The following is a 19,890-nucleotide window of genomic DNA, read 5'->3' as shown; positions in this document are numbered from 1 at the left end:
CTAATCGATATTTGGGTACTGATCAGCACATCATTGAATGTGAAAATAGAAAATTTCCAATATCAGATTCACGCATTAAGTTGACCCAAAGATACACCAGTTAGTTGAAAGAAGACGCTCTGTGTTTCACGCATCATTTGATTCTTGAACAAAATGGATTTATGAACTAAAAACAATGGGAAGTAACTGAAGTTAAACAATTTAGATCAACTATAAACATGCAAACGGCAGAAGACAAGACAATAGAAGGTAGGACGGCATTTATTGAGGCTCCTAATGCATCGTCTATTCTATGAACACAGGTTAATACGACTGTTACTCGGACAATTTTATGTTGCCGTCAGGAATGTTGAGTTAGATAATGAAAAATGAGACGCTCCCTCCTGTGCTTTATTCAGTTTCCGCAGAGCACAGTGGGAAGGTCAGTCCTGTTCCCTGGCTGAAATACTTTCTCTATGGTGCTGCATTGGGTCACATTAATTTAAATGGGCGTAAAATATAAATACTAATGACGGAACAATTTCTGACAAGAGGCAACTGGTGTATTTGTTTTGTTTATGTTGCTGTAAGACAATGAAGTAGTTTATTTCACTGGCCAATTTGACCCAAAATTCAAATCACGGAAGCGGCTAATGGGTCAGATTAGTTAAGACATACAAACTGTTGAAAATAACATTCTACATGAACAGATACAGTTCATTTTTGCCAAACGGTGATCTATTTGAATAGAACCAGTGGTTTAGACTGCAGTATGGCAGGCTTTGGGATGAGAACATAAAAAAGCAATAATTCAACGCAGGTGTAACTATGGCCTTACAACAGGCCTGCAGATACTTGAAAACTGAGAAGCACGATGGAAACTAGAAGAGGAGTCCAGACATCTTACATCATTATATAGACGCTTCAGTTTTAAACAGATCAGAGGGGAACAAACTGACATATCTCACTCGTGGAAACATAAGCAATACTTATAAACTGTGAAGGCGAGTTCACAGAGTCAAAGATCTCCTGACAGATAGTTTACATCTAAGGACTGAATGAAAGTTTTGGGTTTTTTTTATTTCCAGGGTATATCCTCAGACCTGGGATGAGCTCTCCGCTCTCCCATAAGTGGCTGGCAGCTTCTCAGTGAGAGAATGACGTGTTATTTTAACAACTTGCAGATACACGACAAAGGAACAGTGCTTGGACATGTCGCCACCGTTAAATCACTACCGTACACTGACTGCCAAAACTTTTTTAATATACCCTCGGAATATGTGAGGAAGCCAAATTTCACAAAACATCAAAGCCTAACGGCCATAAATTAGTTCTGATTACCAATGCATTGACTTGCATCTCCCCACTATAAAGCCCTGAGGGCTCTACTTGTTATTCATCGATACAGTGACTTACCGGAGGACCTGGCTCTCCTTTGGGGCCACGGAAACCGTCTTCGTAGTCGTAGAAGAAGTCCGGATCCTCATATCCATAATCGTATCCTCCGATGTCGACGTTTTCATAGCTGCCATCTAAATCATGCTCTTCTGAAGTGTCAACTTGGTTCTCCCTGTACAGAGTGGTGCCGTTGGCTCTCACATGAGTTTCCGGGACATGAGGGCCTGAGCGAGAGTCCGTAAAGCTGGTGTTGGAGTTGTTCCTGAGTCCTTCCTTCACTCGACTTTGCCTGACTGGGGAAATCAGGCCTGGGGTGACATCGAGTGTCTGCTGACTCCCAGAGCTGCTTTCTTTCTCGGTACTGTTTTCTGAGTGGTCAGTGTCCCCCTGAGGACGCCTGTCTTTTGCCAACATGTCACTGCTAGTGGTGACAGTCGGGCTGCTGGCGAGATCCAGAGCTGACGGCGTGCTCGGTGTAGCTAGGGTCGAGTGTTCAGGTCGAAGCGAGGATGCGGATAGGTGGGCTCGGGGGTCCAATGTGGAGATGTAGTCCTGGTCCCCCAGATGAGGTTGCATTGGTGGGCTCAGTGTGGAATATTGTGTGTCCGAACTACCTTGAGACAAAACTGCTGTGAATATAACAGGTGCATGATGGGTAGCTGCTATTCCAGGTGGGGGCATTGTCGAATGGCTTAAAGGGGGGTCGTTGGCCTCAATATCCAAACCAGAGTGTGGTGAAGGCAATCGGTCAGTGTCGGCCAGCCGGCACTGTTTTTTAAGATAGCTGCAGTAATGTGTGGCAGCGTGGGCCGAAGGATAGATGTCTAGTTGGCAGACTTGTCCGGCAAACGGCGCGGACTTGGAGTTCATCCTCCCGAGAGAGAAGAGACCCCCAGATTCCCCCAGTGTTTGAGATCTGCCCAGAGTCTGCTCCCGCTGATGCACCGCTCCGCAGTCCGCAAAGAAAGACACTGAACGTGCGCGAACGGAGACGGCAAAAGGGTGCTGGCGCCCATCCTGCCAGTTGTAAGTGAAGTAGATAGAGGCCTTCTCGGCGGTGTACACCACCACGCGACGTGGCAACAGCTGAATGCCAAAACGCAGCCTGTCCCTGCCATCTGTAACGCTGAAAAGAAAGGCATTGTTTGCTCGCCAGGAGCTCAGGCTGACCACAACGGAAAACTCCTCGCCAAACTCAGGTGGGAACAAACTGCTTGCTGGAGCCTCATAGAGGGAGTTTGAGTCGAGTAACACCCCATATCCAGAAACAGCGTCCACAGGTGAGGGAGCGTCGGTGTGAGCGGTGGGAGGCGAACTGGTCCTCTCGTAAGGATTGTGTGAGCTGCTGTGAGTTGTGAGCCCCAGTCGATGAAGAATATCCACTCCTGAAGGACAAAGGACACATGGATGAAGTTAATATTAAACATACAGAAGGTAAGCTGAAATTTACAAGTCATATCCGTCTTTCAAAGCTTTCCATTATAACTGTGAAATGATCGAGCTTGTGTTCAGCATCAGAAAAACTGACAAAAGACTGGATTATGTCCACGTCAAATCGTCTCTGCACTTCAGAAAAGAAAACAGGAAATCGGGAGAAATAGTAAAGGAAGGTGGTTGGCCACTTCTGGGAGTAGCAAAGGACTTAATCTACTAAGATCATATACAAACCATGCTAAAGGGCACACCAAATACATTACATTTTTACTTTGAGGAGGAGTTGGTCAGAATGATCTCATGACTATTTAAATGAGGGTTTTGCATACTTTAGTTGGTGTTCACACAAGAACAATTAGCCATAACTTAAATGCACAAAGTGCTGAGGTGTTAGGGAAAATACATAACTTCAGAGAAAATCTGTTGCAAATATGAGGTACAGCACAGAAAATCTCTTATATCAAATAAAAATTGTGTTAAGCCAGCCGAGATAATGTTTCTCACCACAACAGCAGAATCTTTGCTGACCAGCTTGCATCATCTCTTCAATTGCACCAAAATAGGTGTTTTCAGATACAATTACAATGTGCATTCTACATTAATTGGTTAATAGTATCCCAGTATTGTTTGAGCAGTCTGGAGCACACACCTGATATTCAGTATGAATGAATGAAATCAAACACACTTTGCCAGAAACAACCTGCAGTGTAGCTCATGTCCATGAATTGAGAAATAATATACAATCCTATGAACATGAAAACACAAACTCCTCACATGTGGGAATTTTCCTGACGGTAAGTGCACTAAATAGATATTGTTTGTGTCAACACATGTCTGTCAGTACGCAAAGCTGAGTCAAAAGATCATTAAAAATGAAAAAGATCATTAGAGAGTACAGTTTGTGCGCAGGATCACATTTGTACCCATTTTTTAGGCGCTTTAACACTTTAGTGGATCAGACTTGAAGTATTCAGTGTCTTGGCTAAAGATATTTCAATGCATGGGTAGGAGCAGATAGAGATCCAACTCTAGGAAAGAAAAAAGAAAAAAGAAATAATGTTGAAAAAACACAACTCTTTTGTTGGCATTAACCACAAGGCTGTGATTAAAGTATCTGGAAATGTCCACGGGTATAATGTATTAATCTTTTCTAGTATACAGATCACTATTTTGTGTAGAGTATAAAATAACTCCACCAATAAATCTATTAAATAGTAGTGTATATAAATATCTATTTCAGATAGTACAAGGATGTAATTGCGCAGCACTTTCTATAGATGGGAAAATTGTTAAAGACCAGTGCTGTGCAGAAGATGAGTACCTGATGACATTACTTACTAAAAAAAAGTACTGAGTGTTTTCTACAAGTTAAAAAAAAAAAAGTATCTTACTTGAAAATGAAATGTGCACTTCAGCTGGTTGGTTCTAGGAATTGTACTACAGTGTTTCTGTGACACATCAGCTGAGCTGTCAGCACTGTGTGCTTCAGTTTGAGACTGATCCACTCATTAAGTTCAGTTGAAGTTAGTTCAAGTAGCACAGAGGTTAATTTTGGTGTATTTGAGTTAATCTGTTGTCAATAAATCTCAAGTCATTATTAAAGTCCACTATTTTCACCCCCGTAAGTGTGGAAACAAATCCTGGCAGTCATGCGGAACTGAGCATAACAGATGTTCTTTAAAGAACATGATTTATGAAGCGAAGTGGGAGGAAGCGGCGGAAAAACATGCAGACAGACCCATAAAGTTGAGCTAAAGTTTATCCCAGGTTTTGAACGCACCACACCTACAGTGGACACATGCTAATATTAATGTTGCAGAACACTCAAGTGACACACTTGACTCAGGATGCAGTTGGGAAGCATGAGTTGACTCAGTACTGTATTTAAGAGACACTCCACCCCCAGTCAGCAGGAGTTCAGTGTGAGAGAAATGCTTTGGCAAATCGAAATCTGACAGCGAAGGGAGTAAAAAGAGAAACAACATGAATGTTGCTCCTTTTGTGTAGGTCAAAAAGAGTTGACTGAAACTTCAGTGAATTAAAATGCACTATTAATTTTACATTAATAACAATTCAGTAGAACATTATTGCAAAAAGCAGGGGCGTTGCAGAACCACACCACTCTGTTGAAGACAACGCATCAGTAAGGTCATTCATAACGACATAAAGATCAGGTAGATGGCAGTAATCATATAATTATAATTATCAAATCTGATGCATTTACAAATGCAATGAATGTAAAACCCTGTCTCACATGTTTCTGTCCATTATTTGATTTTGGTCTGACTCTGACTATGTATGAAGTACAGAAAATTCTCATCATTGTCAAAACACCTGCTCTTCTCCTGTTCAACATGAACATGGATATTTTATTTGTTTTATTCAAATGATGCCAATATCTTATATAATACTAAAACTGATTTTATATTTGAATATTCTGAAGATTAGTGCACTTAAGAAACCAGAAAAATATCACAATTGGAGTGTGCTTGTAAACTGGATTAATGTTGACAAAAATGGATCACACACACACACACACACACACACACACACACACACACACACACACCTGTGGACGCACCTACATATGGTCACATCTACTCACATTGTACTTTTTTACCCTCTCTCTCTCTCTCTCTCTCTCTCTCTCTCTCTCTCTCTCTCTCTCTCTCACACACACACACACACACACACACACACACACACACACACACACACTTACACACACAAAATTGTGTTGTGCTCTGCATTTAGTTACACCACGTCAAGTTTTGTTGTTTCGTTCATATAATTCAATTACTTAAATTGTCTTTTGTCACTTTTCCCTTGCAGTCTTGACTGAGGACTGAAACACGATGGACGAGACACATTGCCCTTCTGGCCAGTGGTCTTTCTACTGATCTGGAATAAAAGTTAAATCTGCACAGAATATCCTTTTTCTCTTATTCATGTTTTAGTGTTTTTGTCCAACCGAGCCCCCGTCGGCAGCCGAGCCAACATAAATCCTGTAAAAATTACCTGTGTCCAGGCAGAAGAAAACCCGGACAGGACCGCTGCTCTCATGAATCTCTGGTGGCAGATTGATTCAAAAAGCCTGTGTGGACTGATTTCCTGTATCCCGGTTTAGTATGATGCTCATCTGGGCCGCAGCTGCCTTTCTCTTACTCACATCCTGGGGACGCTGTTCTGTTGCCATTATGGACGACCTTTTTCAAACAAGAGCATGTCACATCATTTGTCTGCTTTCCTAACTGTAACATATGTTTCTTGACTTAATACTCTCGGCCATGGAGGAGGACTTCAAATCTTTGATTCCCAACTATTTGTCAGTGATGACAAACAGTTTGTAGCACCTAATGGTGGCTTGAGCTGATTTAAAATACAGAATCACGTCGACGCACACGACACATCGGCCTGAAATCAGATAAATATCTGCCTCCCTTTGATCAGTTCTGGCTCAGCGGAGGAGCAGCCGATCCAACAACTGCAGATCATACGCCACGTGTCCAAAAGATGGTCACAGCTAATAGGCACACGAATCACAATCAATTATCGCAAATACCTATCTAGATAAATATACTTTGATAAATATCAACAACTGCCTCAGATGTGGCATCACAGGTTTTGTATGCTATGTTAACTTTGCGAAGCTCGTTCTGACTTCCGTACACCTGTAAAACATCTGGTTTGCAACCTCGGCTCGTAAATGTTCTTCCTGCCATATAACAATGGTTAATGGAATAATTCATTACTGCTTTACTGGGCAAACTGATTATACTTGATGACTTGTACATTTCATATGAATTAAAAACTGTAAAGATGTGCCAAATTACAGAAAAAGTTCAACTAAACTAAAAAACAGAGCTGTTCTACTAAACTTTGAGAAAGGTGATGCAGCTTTGTTTTGCCCCTCGGCTTTTCATTAAGCATGACTTCCTCCCTGTCAGTGCTCATGCACTGATGCATCTAACTCGAAAATGTGAAAGAATGATAAGAAAAGTATTCATTGGCACACAAATCTAATTCAACTGTTCTCTTTCAAGTGTCCAAAATACTTATCACATTTAGGAGACTTTTTTTAGTAACACATTACATAATAGGATCTTGGGTGGTGCTCATTTTCATGCAGAAACTTTTAAATATAGCTAATGAGTTACTCATCTAAACCAGGTGTATTTTCTGCAAAATACTGTCAATAATGTCAGTTTATTCACACTTCAAAGTTGCAAAATTTATAAAGGTTTACAATTTAGCTTCTTGAGGAAATTACAGCATTTGCAGTTTTAAGTATGCTTGCTTGTTGTTTTTTGTGTTTGGATTTAGAGAGGTTTAAAAAAAAACAAATTGATGAGTAATAAATAAATTTAAATGAGAAGAGTATATTGTTCTGAATGAACTTTCACAGGGTTTTTTTTTCCTCCTTTCCAAACGTTCCTCCGTCATAGAAGAAGTGTCTATCTGCAGCTGATCTAAGCACGCTCTGAGATGTCCTTGACATTCTTTGCCTGCGGTAACATCAACCCAGATTCCAATTAACCTGTCTCATATGTTAAGACAAGCTGCTCCGGCTCTCTGTGTGCATTCCTCCTCCCCTCATTATGATGGATTTATTCTGTACGATCGGTTCTATAGATACATGAGCAGACGACAATGCATGCTGGAAGAAAAGAAGGGACGCCTGAGGCGCTCCACTTTCTCTGTGCAGACTGGCAGTGTTCAATACCGCTCAAATGATGTGTGACTGCATAATGTGTCACTTCTACAAAAGATAACTACACAAAATTCACTCTTTCATTGAATCCATTTATGCATTAAGCAAAATGACATTGTGATGATAATTATCTAACTGCTGTGAGGAAACTCTCTCTCCTAGTAAATAAAGTACCTGTGATCGCCTCCTTGCATCTGCTCCTCTCACCTCTGCTTCCTCTCATTCATGTCTTTCTTAAGAATACAGATATGCATCACCTTATCGTCAGCATCTGTCCAGCTGAAGTGCAGCTGCTAAAACATACTCTGCCTTACGTGATATTTTCCTCTTTCTACTCTTCTGGCTGATTGGTGTAGCTTTCAGTGTATTGCTCTTTTAATCATGGGGTCTCATATTATGTCTGCAGCTGACATGTTTACAGTCCTCCCCAGTGGACCAGAGTGAGACAAGTAAAGAGTGAGCCAACAAAGGTTGAGAGGCTGTTTATGCATGTAAAGAGGGCAAGACCAGGCACGCTGGGAGAAACGGTAAAAATAACAAAGGCTGTAAGGAAGGGAAGCTCCAGTTTGCAGAAACTAATTCTCTATATATGCATACATATTTTATTAATCCTAACAAACTTAACTGTTTGGATGTCACCCTGAAAAATGCTCTTTCCAAAAGTATGCAACATTACCATCTGAAGAGGAGGAGCAAAATAAATTCAAGTTTTGTGTCAGTGCCACTATAACATTCCAATATATCTTTGTACCTGATTGCCTATAATTACTAGCTGTATAGCTCACGACCTGAAGCTCAACTAAATGGTTTCTTTATTATGGATGTCAGGCTTGAGACAGACGACGTGCTAAGAACAGAACAGATGGCAGCTCATATATGTGGGGAAAAAAAATTTAAAAAATTATATTTAAGGTTATTAAAAAAGGAAAGTCTTTCCCTATGATTTCATTCTTTATAAAAATGAGCAATATTAATTATTTGTGCCATTCACCAAAAATATGTGTGCTTTAAATGTATTTACTGGCAGTTTAGTATAAAGAGGGTCTCCGAACTTTTTAAAACTCACATACTTTAAATCTATCAAACAATCTGAAACTGTCACACCTTGTCTTACTGTCACACACATTTTAAAAACTGTCACGCATTCATAAACTGTCACAAATTTTTAAACAGCCACATTCTAAAACTGTCACACATTCTAAAACTATCAAATGTTCTGAAACTCTCCAGCATTCTAGAACTCACACACGATAAAACTGTCACATATCTTAAAGCTAACAAAAAGGGCTGGGCAACATGGAAAAAGTCCTGTCAAGATCATTATTTTTTATTTTCAGTCATCAATATATATATCATTTAAAAAAAAAATCACTATTTTGTCCATTTTGAAAGTTCTCTGTTACTCTTGAGTGAGATTTAAAGATAGCAGAAGGTAAGTTTTATGGGAATATCTATTTTCTGCCTTCGATAAACATTATACAACTGTTTCAACTTTTTAAAAAGAAAGAAACCTGCTTCTTCTGTCATTACTTCCTAAGAACCACTCATTTGCCTCTTTTCTTTTGTTTTTTCAGTGGTGTAGCACAACTGGGGTGGCCACCTGTCAGTTCTGTCCAGGACGGACAGCATCTTGGTTTCTTTTCAACCGTCCCTGGGGGTGTAACTATGTCCCGCCAGGTGGTGTTCAAGTGTGAGCGGGTCAACTCAACCACGAGCAGGCTGGCTGGCTGGGTTTGGACAATTCGTTTGTGCTCAGGCGTCACTGGGACAGGAAGTCACCCTACTGCTGAGGTACAGTACAGACAGTAACTACTGCTACTGTGTTGTGTGCTAACCTGGCATGGCTCTCATCGTCATTGACTATTTGCATTTTCTGTAAAAGCATGGGAGAATGCAATTCATCAAAAAGTTTATCGAACAAGTTTCATGAGTCTATTTCACGTTATGTATATCATTATGTTGGGTTTTTTTTCACCCAGGTTTTTTTTCTTAGCAAATGATACAGGCAAAGCAAAACATATCTTAGATCATGATTTAGAACAATCAGTTTCCATAATGGCATTAAGTAACGCATCAGGACTTTGCTGTTCACCTCGAGTTAGGTAGTCTTCTTCTCCATTGAGTACTGCTGAGCATACTGACAGGAGCAGGAGAAAGTTCCACCTGAAAGGACAAACAAAGTAAAATCAAAGATCAGCAATTAGCAAAGTTTGACAGCTAGACTGTTGAACAGCTGTGCAACGCTCATGATTTTACTTTAAATGTAGTTGAAAGACAAGTTTCAGGCCACCACAAAATCTCATGTAGGTCGAAGAACCTTGATTCCCCTTTTGTATTGCACAGAGAAACTACACCAATACTCGTGATATGTATTAGTTTTTCAAGTATATCACTTATCATTGACAAAAAACTAAATTGAACAACTGAGCTAAGCAATACAAAAAACAACAAGCATTCACATAGTGCACAACGTAAAACGACATATTTTCAGTTTGCTGCTCCCTGCCTACACAGTTATTATACACCGAGGAGTGTAATCACAGCGCACACATTAAGAAAATCTTCCTTCCAAATGCAAACCTCCGGTTGAGGTTCTGTATACGGTGAATTACAGAGGACAGAAATGTGTTCAGTATGATATGTGGATAAATGTGACTGGAAAAGGAGTCATTCACAATGAACATACATCCACCTTAGAAGGCTGTCTTTCTCAAAGCCGGAGTTCAAACAGGCTACACTATTTGTCACGAAGGCCTTGAGGCGAAGAAACAGGAAGATGCATGTGAACTCTTCAATTAACAACTTTGTGCATTTGTCCACAATTTTTTACAACTCATGTTCGAGCTGGCTGTCTCTTTACATTCAGACACAAAATCTGTTTGGGTTTTTTTCTACTATTGAGAACAAAAAAAAAAACTTTACCCTGGGACAACAGGTTTTAACGGCCGTGTTTTCAGGCACACAACTGATATTTTAATATAACAGCTTTGTACTGATGCTTTCCTTTTTCTGTATTATCCTAGAATCCTTTCTGACTTGAATGCCAAAAAAAATTAATTAAAACCATTTTAACTCACGAGAGAAGCCAAAATTACATAAAAACCATCCAGTGAAACAATCTGAATTGACTCTGCCAAGACAGAAAGTTCATGGATGCACTCAATTACTAATGATAACTGTTTAGATTAGGTGTTTAGGTTCATCAAGCACAATATAGAACATTTTCCTCATATCCCTTCAGATAAGGTTGATCTCATTCAGTGTTTAAAAATACTGTTAACAAAACAACTACTACTATTCAGAAAGGATTCCTTGAAAACAAAATATTCAATTTGTTCAAAACTCTATTTAGAAATGTTCAGTGCATTAAAGAAATGCATTTCATATACATATGTGTACATACATACATATATATATATATATATATACAGTATATATATATATATATATATATATATATATATATATATATATATATATATATATATATATATATATATATAGATATATATATATATAGATATATAGATATATATATATATAGATATAGTTAATGAATGGTTACCTAACTAAACCACGTTGAAGACATTTTCAAGACTAATTTTGTTAAATTTAAGCATCTGAAATGTCATAATCACCATCATCATCACTGTCAGTTACAAATAGCATCTTCAGGAGAATGCAAAACTAATCATAAATTAATGTATTTCAGAAGTTATGGTTTTAAATTATTTCCAAATGGCATCAAGTCACAGAAATAAAAGATTATATCCTTTTTTCTACCTTGCTTCCACTGTCCTGTATCTAATGTTATTTTCTCGTCCCAAAAAAGAAATCTAAATACAACCCTCTGTATACACTGGATATACATTAATAGACAAACCATCATTGTCATTAATTTTATGAACACAATGTACACATGGAAAAATGCAGTGTTACAATTTTTGGGAACTCATCTTAATTTTAATCTTTTTTTTTATTATGAAAATCAATTAATCAATCAAAATCCAGATATCCTAAACAGAGCAGTCATTGTGTTGCACTAGGCATTATATGGTGTTTCTATCCAGTCTTATGGGATGGATTAGTCTTGCCTGTTTGAGTAGAGCGTTACTTTATTGGTCTCAAACAGGGAAATTCTGTGACGAGATTGATTAAATTTCATACTGAGTTTCCCGTCTGTGTTTGTCCTGTGACGAAGTATTGATCAGTCCAGGATGTTCCCTGAGTCTGGCCATATAAAAGATGGATAAAAACTTGAGAAGAGACCAGATGAAATGTAAACGTTTCCAGATGTGGTCATCACAGGTCACAGGTCATCATGAAGCAAGACCAATTAGAAAACACCTAACGATCAGATCGATTATTAAAGGTCTTTCAAAATCACTGGAAACTGTCTTCAAAGATGAAATTGTAAAACTCAAGAAATATAAATTTATTTTAAGTTTTTTTTGTTTTGTTTTTTTTTTTAGTTAAAATGTTAGTAAGAGTGGAGTTGTACATGTGCATATTATAACTATGCAAATGGATTATGAAGCATCTTGACCATAATTGGGTATTAAAATTATTTTAAAGTTACATGAAGCTGGCAAGTCAAAATTAAAGACTTTTTTCAAACATCTAGAACTTTTGACTTGAATAAACAATTGAAGAGTGAATCAGATAAACAATTTGAAGAATGGTCATTTGAATGAATCGTCATTATCTGCAACCCTAACAGCTGAAACCCGCACTTAGAGCATTTAAAAGGGAAACCTGGAGCCCTTTAAAACACAACCTGACTTCTGTGTTTATGAAGGCATTTGACTTTGACATTTTTATGTCCTGAAATGTAGTGAAAAGCCAAGCAGAGAGCATTTCTGTGTCATGTTTTATTGTTTCCAGACTGTGATGGATTTTGTCTCAAAGGCATAGTCAGTTAATAACAATTTAATGCAGTCCATGAAAGCATGCCTCAACAAAGCTATGACCACAAAGAGGGAAAAGCCCCAGCTAAAGTTTACAGAAACAAGTGTTTCCCCCTGTCTTTTAGGATTTTTTTTCCCAAGATGTAAAGCAATGGCTCTTCATTCCCAAAGGTCTTCTTGCATTAAAAGACCTACATAATCTGAAAGCCACAAACACTGTCTACACAAAAGTAATGGTCAAACTGCAAAAAGAGGGTATGTGTAAAACACAATATGGTCATCATTAAAAAAAACAATAAAAAATTAAAGTCTTTAAAAAGTACTTTTTTAATGCTTTCTTCCTCATAGTTGTTTTTCGGGCTCAAAATCCTCTAATCTCACAGTGAGATACAGCATGTACTTGCACGTCAGCATCACTGCAGGTTGCATAAATGTATGCAGCTGTACTGTTCTGACCCTGACTGACCCCACCTCTAGGTGGCACTGCCCACCTTACAGCTGCAGAGGGAGGACATACAGTTCTTTGTAGGATCAGAGACAGGCCAAAGAAAGGTTGTTCCAGCTTTCATGATGGGAAGAAAATACATTAGAACATATTAAACTTAACCTATGTGTGGTGTTCAGAAGCTAACATGAATGATGTGACAGTTTTGTTCCTGTATTGTCTTTGTGTGTCTTGTAGATGAGGTCTGCTTTTTTGTTTGTTTAATGTGCTATGTTTTATCTTAGTCACGGAGTGATCCCTCGGTGAAATCAGATTACCTTGTTTGAAACAATTCACAAATTTTCGGAATTTAACATTAGCATTTTGGACAAAATGTAATAATTTTCATGTCTAGAAGATGCTGTGGCCTCCATATTTTCAGCTGTCATTGTCTATAGTGTCGTTCTTGTTTATACAATGTAAGAATTGCTTAAACTGGCAGCTGTCTCTGTGAAATACTGAAGTTAGCGACAATCTAGTCAATGAAAACAGTTCAAGATGAATGCAAATTGGTTTTGGAATGAATATATTAATGAAAAACTTTTCCAAAATATTCTCTCTTACATGAATATCAGAACTTGTCTTTAGTATCACATTAAAAAAAAAGTACTCCAGACTACTTGTACATGTACTCTGCAGCATACTTCACAGTATTTCATCATCTACAGTAAAGCTTCAAAGCATACTCTGCATTTTCAGGCCAAATCAATCACATCAGCAGCCTTGTTCGAAGCAGCAGCTGCTTCCACCACTTGAAGTAGCTCTGGTGACTACTGTCATAATTTTTCAACACTTACATTGTTTGGTGGCTGCAACAGAGCGCACGAGGAGACAGTAGTCTATTGCTATTTTAATATGCAGCTGTGTGAGACTAAAAGGAGTGCCATCAATCAAAGGCTGCTGTCACACCTCAAACCCTCAGGGATTGTTGTGTGCAGTGTGATAGCTCCACACAGCATGATAGATGTCCTACAAACATCTTTTTGTGACCTCTGAGCGTTGGACTAACTGAACGGGGAGGGACGACCACTTCCAAAAGTGTTTTGTAGACCCATATCTGCCAGCTAGTCTCAGTCGAGATTTGTTTTCGCGGCGCAATAACGCAGACTGGAGGAAAAATATAATGAAAGGCAGAGAGGAGGAAAACTAGGCGGACAACAAGAAAAGACAGCTGGGACTAAATTGGAACACATTGAACGGTGCCTGTCACCTGTTCCCCATCGAGAAAGTGGTGCGACATTCCTCAGCCGTGAACATACTGTAGGTCCAAAGCGGGAGAAACTGATAAAGGGAAATGAGTGGGGGAATATACTGCAGGAATACAATCACTGATTTGCAGAGAGGGAATAAAAGTGACATTTATTGGGCCAATGAGGAGCTGGTTCTGCTTAGAGGCTGGCAGCTTTTAAAAGTACACCAAAGGGAAGAAAAAAAAAAAAAAAAACAACTAAACTAAATATAACACTTAACATTCCCATTTGGAGTGTGTGGGGCCATCTGATGCTGATTCAGACCGCTTCTTTTTTTCTCTCAGTCTCCCTGTTGTGGGTTATTTAAAGCACCCCCAGGCTCGGCCACCAAACGGACTCAGGTCACTGACGCACCACATCTATGGTGAGAGGTGGGAATTTTCCAGCACCTTACTCCAACCATTCCACAGATTCCCATCCCAGCATTGGATTTTTAAAAACAAATATTTCAACCATTTTATTTTCCAATAACAAACGAGTGAGAGTGGTCGATCTAAGGCAGCATACACTAAATGTAGATTAAACAGTTTTTAACAATTTCCTCATTAGATTTTGAAGTAATTCAGAGCATACAGTGACAGTATGCTTTGACATGTTTCTCAGTCCAAGCAGTTAATGGAAGAGACTGCTGAACACAAGACAAAGCTCCCCAAACAGGGCTGTGTTGACTAAGGGAAATACCACTATGTGGGGAGTGGGTGTCATGTCAAGACTATAAATAATCACAACTTAAAACTCCCCTCTGCAATGAATCACTCCCGCTCTAACAGATCTTGCCTTTCTCCCCGTAAAATTAGCTTGGATCGCTAACAATGGTTCATTCAAGTGAGGAAAAGGCTGAGCGGCAAACGGAGAGGCAAAGTGCTCAATTAGACTTGGCAAATAGAAACAAACTCACTTAAGTTCATTTACAGTCCTTATAAGGAAAGGGGAAACAATTTCCCCACGTTCACCGCTGATGTCTCTCAGGTCGTTTTGTGAACAGTGGCATTCACAGTACACCGTTTACAAGTCTAATTTCACAGGCCTCTTACCAAGTCCATTAGTTGCAACAAAGCATACTAAGCTGTTAATCTATCTAAATAGCTCAGGAAAAGTTAAACATCTTCTTTTGGATTACATAGAATGATCTACCTGCACGTTTACTGTGAACTGTGTTGGGGTAAAAAAAAAAAAAAAAAAAAAATGTGTAAAAGTAACAGCTGCTCGTCTTTTCTTTGCTTTTGGCAAAAACGGTTCTCTGATTTGTAAGGACATGTTGGACCATCTAACCAAACCTGATGGGAGTCACCTTGACTGACCTGTCTCACTTCGCCCCCACTACAAGCTGATGTTTGCGTCAGCCAGCAGGAAACCAGGAAGCTGCATGCAGTGCTCTCACGTGGAGTCATTGCCCCGAAACTTCTTTATAGAGCTTGACCTTGAAACATTTTCCTAACCTCTTCAATTAAATGCCCCCTTGGCAACAAAAAAAGGAAAAAGTGGAATTCACAACAGAAGGAAAGCAGTACTGTGGACACACATGAAATCACATGGTGCTTGAAAGAGGCACATGAGACATCTGAACAATTCTGTGCATCTCATAAATATCAGCTGAGTCATGTCAAGTCACAGCATCACACACAAAACACACACATTTCGTCGTGCTGAAACCCAGAAGGTAACCCTCTCAATGAAAACATTACATTTTTTTTTTTTTGCTAATCAGGTGTTTTGTTCCTGCATGCTTTGCTTCCAAATCTGAACAAAAACATTCTTGGATGGGTAAATCTGACTCATCCACTGCCAATACCTGCTGCTGCTGGCTGCGTTTCAGTTTTAGTACCTATATTCAGATCATAATGACTTAATTACGAAAGAACGAAGTGAGGTTGTTTCCTCCTCTGATAAATGGCCAGCAGCAAAAATTTGCATCCCAGCAACTTTCCAAGACTCACGTGTCTATTTATAATCATTCATTTGGCACGGCTTAAAAGAATGAAACTACTGCAAACTACTGCAAGTGACTCGAGAATGAAAAATATGAATCTAAGCTTTTTTTTTTTTTTCCAAATCGGTATGTCCTGTCTGTCTGCTTTTTCTTGGACATAGTGCAAACGTTAGCAGCTCACTCAATTGGTGCTCGGAGTCAAGAGGTCACTGCAGACCAGAGTAAAGATTGACTTAGTCCACAAGACAGTGAGCAGACAAAGGACTGTGAGTAAACTTCCACGGGCCTTTATTGGTTTGCCCTTTTCCTGATGTGGAGGGACCTACAGATGTTGAGAGAGATTAATACACACACTCACTCACGCAGACAGGCCAAAGGAAGGAGTTTGATGAGTATGAGGGGCATGACAGGGGAGTATTCTACAGTAACAGGTAGAGAGGTTATGGTGCAGTCACAGTTAGTGAGGGAGCTCACAACAAAATAATAATGAAAGGAAAGGGACAAAAGTTGACCTGATGGACCTCACCGAAAGCCAATAATTTGTCATTTCTCAGCAGGAGCAGCAACTATTTAGCTACAGTCTTCAACACAACATCTTCACAAAATGAGTAACTACATGTGAAGTGTTACTCTTTTTCTTTAAAATCACTTCAGCTGCATCGTCACAGATTTAAGTCTAAGCAGCTCAACGGGGAGAAAAAAAACACAGTAAAATAGATCATTATTATGGTTATTCTATGACGTTAAACCAAAAGGATATAATTTACAGCATATCAATAACCCATAACATCACCTAGCATGACTTTTATGGGACTGCTGTAAACATGTAACCTATTACTAAGATTTTTTTTTCTGCAGTACTTTAATCAGAAGAGAGAGGAAACAAAAGCTTTATGCCATGTTAAAGTAATTATAATACTTGAATGTGATAGTAACCCCAGGGAGAGCTACATCATCTGTTCATGTTTTGAAAAAAAAAAAAAAAAAAGTAAAACTAACACAGAAAGAGAATCATCCCTTGTGTATTGATTAAATATGACCATATAATCAGGACTGTACTCATCAAGCATGTGCTCTCATATGTGAAAGCTGCTGAGAGATATTCGGAAAACATGTGCATCTCTTCAGCAGGTTTATGGAAGCACAACAATCATTGCACAATACTTAATGATCTGCAAAATGCTGTAGTTAAACAATCAGACTCAAAGTCATCCTGGGATATGGTCGGAAACGCCAAGTGTATCATGAACATGAGGCGACAACAGACATCTCTTTGAACATTGCTATCAAAAAGATAAGCGTCACCGGCATATTGAACAAGACTTTATATTACATAACACATCCCACGTGGAGAATCCACATACTAAGAAACTTGCATTTTCAAGCTGTTCAGGGGACGGCATGCGCTTAGTTCTGCAGCTATACAGTTCAAACATTGCCAGCAATGTCTACAACAGTGGGTGATTGTCTGGAGCTGAGGAGCCAGTTAACCACTGATGCATTCACTCTAACTCTGCCTGCAAATTCAGGGGAGGCCACGTTTATTCTCTGTCAACTCGCTTCTCCCATAAGGCTCGCTTTTACTTTCAAGGATGTGGGGGGGAAAAAAAACGAATTTCTCAGAGTCTTAGGTTTGTTTTTCACTGAACAGACACTATCAGCAGAAAACAACAGAATGCTTTGTGATCTCAACTTTTTTTTTTTTTTTTAAGATCTTATCTGGAAGGGATTCATAATAGAGTGCAGACAACTTGGACTCACTTCTGATATAAGAAAATAAATGATAATTCCTGCTAAATACATTCTGAGGGTATGCACATTTTTTGATGTTCACATACCCAGCTGAATTTAGCAAGACAACAAAACCTGCATGCTAGTGGCCAATAATGCACACTTCCATGAGGAATGTTTAGCTTTAATGGTGCTCATTAGATTTTACTCATTCAGAGCCTGGATACTTGGTTTGATACACTCACTAGTATTTGGACAGAACACAGTTGCTTAACTGCTTGAATCACTTTACAATATGATGATTTAGTACTTGCTGAATAAGCATCTTAGCTTTCTAGACATCCTCATTCATTCTTTCTCTCTCACGCAAACACACTTCTCTCTCTCTCTCTCTCTCTCTCGTCCTCTCTTCATGCTGCAGTGTTTATGTTAGTGAAAGATAAATAAAAAGAAGGTGGTTCCACAGTAGACCACATGGTGCTCAAACAATAATGGGGGAGATATCAAACTACATGCTCACGTGGTGAGTTCATAACCAAGACATCAGTTGTCATGTACAAAACAAAATCTGACAAGAATATTTTCAGCACGGTCAATGTCCAGATGCAAAATTTCAGAGGAAATTACAGCTGGAAAGCAGCGTAAATTAGACGTCTGCAGAACTGAGACTGATTGCAGTTAAATTCAAAATGGATGCATCCTGTGAAGCAAACAATAAAAGTAGAAATCTCCGAAGTAGACCACTCGTGTCTTCCAGTGGTGAATAGTTTCTGTTAAGTTTTGGTCCCAAAAAAAAAAAAAAGACCTGCAGCTGCAAACTGGCGCCCCTGTCAGGAACAGACGCTGAAAAACCTCCACAGTAACCGCTGAAGCCATTTCAAGTGAAACCCTGCTCTGGGAGCAGCCTCGCCACCGGCGCAAAGGCGCATAGTCGCTCCTGACATCTGCACACAGTATGAACCAAATGTCCACTTACGTTGCTGCCGCGGAAACGTGTCCACTCCTTGTCCGTTGAGCTCCTAAATGCATTTGTATGCATTTGTCCAGGCAGCAGAGATCTGGGTGAAAACAGAATCACACTCAAGGGGGTACCTGCACATGGGCTAACCCTTTGGTAAGCAGCCAAGGGACGCGCAAAGTGGACGGAGTGGACAAGTCGTAATGCCACCTCAGAGTTTCCTCATCGTTGGAAGAAGGGATCTCTCCCACTCTCTCAAACCTGAGCCTCGGATCCTCTGCGCTCTGCGGCGCGCAGTGATCAGGCTATTTCTATCCAACGTGGAGACGCGCAACTGTTGCACACAGTTGGAGAGAAGGAAAGAGAGAGAGAGAAAAGAAGCGGCTTGGAGAGTTTGCAGCAGTTTCTGCTGTGAGGGATTCAGAGAATTAGCAGTCTGCCTCCTCTTCTTCTTCTTCTTCTTCTTCCTCTTTAGTCTCCAACACAACAGTTCTGTGCGTCTTTACCTCCAGGCGGTGGTTTCTGCTATGTGCCTTGACTTGCACTGATGCAAGGGGACCCGCATTCACCCCATCACAACTCCTACCAGCTGGTGGTGTTGGATTTCACCACTTACTTCGTCGTGACATCACGGATCGGGGTTTTGGCTCGAGCCCTCCGCTGCCTGTTGTCTATTTTGACTACTGGATTACTCTGCTGCTGGTGCTGTGCCAGGCAGCACAATATATTTAGCATTGTTGGGTGCATGTGAAAAGGGCAGCACAAAATTTGCTTACACAGATGCGCACGCACACACGCACGCAGACATAATGCCAGAAAGAAAGAAGAAAAAAAAAAAAAACAAATGGAGGAGATAAGCTGCTTCCAGTTCAAGCTGTTCGCTGACATGCAAATCTTACAGGTGTTGCAGCTCAAGACTCTTCTGTTTTGCCAATATTTGTCATCCAGAATAAAGAAGCTCATATCAAGGCTAGTTTTATCTATCAAGAGAGTGGTGTAAATGCACTTCCCCTTCCTGAAGAACAGCTTTAATGGATGTTATCAATTATTATTGGTCTAAATTAGAGAAATGTTTTGGGAGACAAATTTAGGTCTTTCAGCAGACTTG

At 39.6% G+C, this 19,890-nt stretch overlaps 1 protein-coding gene across 1 annotated transcript in view; it reads right to left on the bottom strand.

Moving 5' to 3' along the window:
• col24a1 (collagen type XXIV alpha 1 chain) overlaps nt 1-19,253 on the bottom strand; it is a 103,492-nt gene extending 84,239 nt beyond the window's left edge. The window contains exons 1-3 of the mRNA XM_030083515.1: nt 18,801-19,253; nt 9,615-9,685; nt 1,396-2,762 (exon numbers count right to left, since the gene is read on the bottom strand). Of these exons, the coding sequence (XP_029939375.1) occupies nt 1,396-2,762; nt 9,615-9,685; nt 18,801-18,853 (1,491 nt within the window). The 5' untranslated portion in view covers nt 18,854-19,253. The remainder of the gene's footprint in view (nt 1-1,395; nt 2,763-9,614; nt 9,686-18,800) is intronic.
• Between the last annotated feature and the right edge of the window lie 637 nt (nt 19,254-19,890).

This window comes from Salarias fasciatus, chromosome 23 (genome assembly GCF_902148845.1).
Source record: "Salarias fasciatus chromosome 23, fSalaFa1.1, whole genome shotgun sequence".
In the NCBI taxonomy this organism is placed as follows: Eukaryota; Metazoa; Chordata; class Actinopteri; order Blenniiformes; family Blenniidae; genus Salarias; species Salarias fasciatus.
The sequence above is the reverse complement of the archived record's forward strand: the minus strand, read 5'-3'. Positions and strand labels throughout refer to the sequence as shown.